This window comes from Benincasa hispida, chromosome 5, assembly GCF_027475165.1.
Source record: "Benincasa hispida cultivar pf3 chromosome 5, pf3_genome.v1.1, whole genome shotgun sequence".
Taxonomy (NCBI): Eukaryota; Viridiplantae; Streptophyta; class Magnoliopsida; order Cucurbitales; family Cucurbitaceae; genus Benincasa; species Benincasa hispida.
Genome location: NC_143482.1, coordinates 39252673 through 39257021, shown reverse-complemented (window position 1 = coordinate 39257021; position 4349 = coordinate 39252673). Strand labels below are relative to the sequence as shown.

Genomic DNA, 4349 nt, shown 5'->3' with positions numbered 1-4349 from the left:
GTTTTCAAATGACTTACATTATTTTGTATATAATTAGTCTTTAAAATTTCAATTTTCTAACCAATAAATCCTTGACAAATTCAAAATATCAAACAACAAATTAATTTATTAGATGCAAATTTCAATTTATGTCTAATGATCAAAGTTAAGATGTTAATTTCATAATTTTAAAAGTTCAAAAAGGGACTAAATTTGTAATTTAACCGAGAGAGAATAGAAATGTATTGGTAACAGAATGAAAGAAGCAAAGTTTTCATCTATTTCATCACTTCCAAACAAGGCATTACAAACCAAAGTAACTGAAAAAAGAGGCTCATACATTTTCATGTATAGCCTCTAAAACATCAAACAGAAGAAATGAACTGTCGAAAAACAAAAAAGAAGAAGAACAAAGGCCTGTTCTGACCAACAAACTTAAAAAAACCAACTTCCCCTGAAGGAGAAACCACAGAATTTGATGCTTTTTGGGCAGCAACTTCAATGGAAAAAAACAACCCTCCAAACAAGCTGTGAGGTCACTTCTAATGAAACAGGTAGGTGACAAATACAACATGATTTAACATGCAAAAAGGAAAGGGAAAAAATGAAAACCCCACCTGAAATGTGAATCTCACAAGTGGTTTGCTTGAAGATTATTGGTCCAAATTTGGTTGAACATCACAGACCTGTAAACATAATGGCTTTAAAAAGGGATAGGTTTTGTTTAGTTTTGTTTTATACTTTTATATGATTGTTCTTATTTTGTTGTAGGCCAAGGGCTGCTCCTGATCTTATTTAAAACACTCTTCTATCTTCTCGTTAAAACAAGCGCAGAGTCGACTGCAACTTCTTCACGAGTTCCTTTAATGTCAAACAGAATTCCTTATCCATCTGCAAAAAGGTGAATATGTTTCAAGAAAACAGCATCAGGAAAATGTAATGTATCTATAAGGAACTGATTGTAGTTGGTTCTTAAGCTCGGAATTTCGGTTTCGAGAGATCTAAGTATCCGGTCGGTTATGTAGATGGCGTATAGTTATTACCTGCGCGATAATAGTTATGTCGAGAGCGAGACTCCCAAATGACATAACACTGCTGTTGACTATTGTAAGGTGCAACTTTTCAATTTCAGCAATTGTTTTCTCTATGACATCTTTCTTTTTTTCACAGTGTACTCTTATAAGGACATTTTTGTCACAAAATCTTGCTTCGATTTCGGGAAGTGGCTCGTCCTCCTCTTTTGATGTGTTGTTTCCATCAGCAAAAACTTGGGATTTCCTGACGAATACCACCGATTCGATGTCTTTCCTGCGGGTTTGTTCCTCTAGTATCTTCACTTTCTCTTGTAGTTGTTTCAGATACTTAATGGCATCTCCAAGAACTGAAGCCTTGTCCATCTATCAGCAAGGGAAATAACAGAGTTAAAAAGTTTCTTTCCATTTCTATTTACCTAACGGATCAACTTTCGGATGCAAAGAACTCTAGAACTAGAGGAACAGTAAGGGAAAAAAATCTATGATGTACTTTTCAATAGAGCCTTTACCTTCTTTAGGCCAGGAACTATAGCAGATAAAGCGATAAACCGCTGGCTGAGCTTCTCTCGCCGTCGCCGCTCTGCAAGAATATGATCTTGAGCCTGGGGGATTCTACTGTTTGTAGAGGGACTCCTTGTTCCACGATTCGACTTGGTTACATGGCTTTGGTAGGCTAATGAGCCTTGAGAAACCAAGATATCAGATGGGAGGTTGCTAATACTCTGAGGACACACAACCTCCTCTTTTGGCCTCGTGAAGTCCATTTGGTTCGAGTAGTTGGAAGCCGAAACAGATGCAGTCGGATAATCAATTACTTGTGAATTTGGCAAATGATTAGTTGTTTGGTATGAACTCCATTCATCATTTTTGAAATGTTTCACATACCCAAGTATGGCATTGTGTGAATGGTTTAAAGAAGCCTTTTGATCAAAGTTTGTTTGAGCATAAGAATGCTGCAAATTCTCCCCCAAAGAAGCTGCTAATGGGAGCATACCAAGCTCATCCATTGAGCTCTTGTGCCACTGATTGACAAAGCCATTATCCTCCATTCCCTAAAAATGAAAAATAGACATCATCAATGCCTCATTTCCTTTACCTAATCCGAACATTTTCAAAAACGAACACTACCCGAAAACTCGAGTTGATTTAAGGTATGTACACGCTTCACACGTCCCTAATTAGCACAAGACCCAATGAGCGATTACTAACATAAATAGGAAAAGAAAGAACAGGATTCGAACACAGGAACTCCGACTCTGATAGACATACTATGATTTGATCCAAAAGCTTAAGTCGATGGGTTATGATATATTCTTAAAACAGATTTAACACAACAATACACAAACAAATTCTAAAATAGCATTGTGTTCATCAAATCCTCTTACCATCTCAGAAAAAACCACCATAGATGATTTCTCCATTCAAAAAGTTTCTTCTCCTCCAAAATAAAACTTGTCAAACCAGTCCTCTGAACTACAAAAAAAAGGCACAAACTATGTCAATTCACCAACCCTAATTTTCTCAACTTCCCATCAAAAGCTACAACAAAAGAACAGTCCCACAACAATGGAGAATCTCTAAACACCCATTAAACCCAATTACAAAGAAACCCATTAAAGCAAACATGAACCCATTTTCAGAAAATGGGCAAAGAAGAGATTGCAAAAAAGGGGGCAAGAAAGTTTTTTCTTCTCACCTCAATAATGGCGAAAAGCTTGAATTTGTCGAACCCCAGAAAGGGAATAGACATGGAGAGGTTTTTTTCAACCTTTATGGTTCAACTATCAATGGCCAAATTTTTGAACAGTCGCTCTCTGTTTCTCACGGGTTAGAGTTGGGGATGTATGTGAATCAAAAGAAAATTTGATTTGTCAAATGGAAAAAAGTCTTGTAGGGATCAAAGAAATGAAAGAGAGAGAATAATAAATGGGTCACTCTTAGCTGACAAAATGATAGTTTTGATTTGCAATTCTTTTCTCTTTTTGTTGTTTTGTGGACTTTCCAAGGGCAACTTCACCAACTAGCTTTTGAAATTTTGGTTAGTGGGTTGATGGTTGATTATAAAATAAATGAAAATTTCCAGTTCCCAATTCTTTTGAGAATATAGTATTCTTGCAATTATGGGCAGGGAGGATTCACACCTTTGATTAACAATAATAACAAAGATTATTGATGTAGCCTGGGTTATGGAGGTAGTTATCACAAGTTTATCGTTTCGTGGTAGGACCTCATCTTAAAGGTCGAAGATTTGATCACTCATTTTGATAATTGTTGTATTGAAAAAAGTTTATCTAAATTTAACTATCTTTAACATAATTTAGGGTCCATTTGGATTGACTTGAGCGAGAAGTGTTTTTCAAAAAATTTATTTTTATTAAAACACTTTTGATAAAAAATTAATTAAGATGCACTTGAAAAGCTATTCTGAGTGGTTGCAAACATTTCAATTTCTTCCAAAATAACTTATTTTTTAAATTAAACACTAGAAAATATATTCAAAACATACCCTTAATTGATTAAATTATTATGACCGTGACTAAAAGGTTAGAGTTGTAACTATCATATTAATAAATTAGAGATTTAACTAAGATATTATATATTGTTCAAATAATTATAATAAAAAAGGTGTCATCTGCCTAAGAAACGATAGCTCAATTGACATACGATATGTGATAATGACTAAAAGACACGTGATTCAAATCTTATTTTACTTAAAAAAAAAAAAGTTGTCTTCAAATCTTTGCAAAAAATTTCTTAAAAAATTGATATTACTACTCAAATCAATAAAGTTATAAATCCTTTCATTAGTATTAAACTTTTTTTCTTATTTTGAAAAGATAGGGATGAAGATTCAAACATTTGGCTTACAAACGTATAAATATCTTAATTACTAGTTGAGCGTTCTACTCAATTAGTTAATTATGCATGTAAGATACTTAAGTGTATTCCAATATGCACATATTTTTATGCATTTCACTCTCATCATACATGAAAAGTAGAATTAAAATAACTTTAAAATTGATAAGAAATTTTTTTTCATGCATCAAATTATGATTAAACAATTTGATGGAATGCATAATGATATGTAGCTCAAGTTAGTTATTGGTATTTATATTCAAATAATAATATCTTGATTTTTTTATTTATATATATATATATATATATATATATATATATATATATATATATATATATTCCATCAATTGTTATATGTTGTTATTAGTTCTTATTTGCCAAGATGTGAATAGCTCAACAAATATAATGCTGGTATTATTAAGCTCAAGATTAGATGTTTGATTCTCTCATCCTGTGTATTTAATCTAATACTTTTGCGTA

At 32.9% G+C, this 4349-nt stretch overlaps 1 protein-coding gene across 4 annotated transcripts; it reads right to left on the bottom strand.

Moving 5' to 3' along the window:
* Nucleotides 1-236: 236 nt before the first annotated feature.
* LOC150036126 (transcription factor bHLH25-like) lies at nt 237-2881 on the bottom strand. Of its 4 annotated transcripts, none has more exons than XM_090313911.1 (5): nt 2710-2852; nt 2399-2481; nt 1523-2065; nt 1023-1376; nt 237-870 (listed from the first exon to the last, which is right to left on the bottom strand). In XM_090313911.1, the coding sequence occupies exons 2-5, from the start codon at nt 2432-2434 to the stop codon at nt 799-801; spliced, it is 1005 nt and encodes a 334-aa protein (XP_090170037.1). In that variant the 5' UTR covers nt 2435-2481; nt 2710-2852; the 3' UTR covers nt 237-798. The 4 variants fall into 4 exon arrangements, with proteins under 4 accessions (XP_090170037.1, XP_090170036.1, XP_090170039.1 ...); XM_090313910.1 differs by having other exon boundaries at nt 2399-2486; nt 2710-2848; XM_090313913.1 differs by lacking the exon at nt 2399-2481 and having other exon boundaries at nt 2710-2881.
* Between the last annotated feature and the right edge of the window lie 1468 nt (nt 2882-4349).

Excerpts from the sequence above, each read along its gene's own strand:
- LOC150036126 (XM_090313913.1), bottom strand. The coding sequence starts at position 2,763 with ATGTCTATTCCCTTTCTGGGGTTCGACAAATTCAAGCTTTTCGCCATT. Across the intron at positions 2,066-2,709 it reads AGCTTTTCGCCATTATTGAG|GGAATGGAGGATAATGGCTT; the intron begins GTGAGAAGAAAA and ends TTTCATTTTTAG. Across the intron at positions 1,377-1,522 it reads TAGTTCCTGGCCTAAAGAAG|ATGGACAAGGCTTCAGTTCT; the intron begins GTAAAGGCTCTA and ends CCTTGCTGATAG.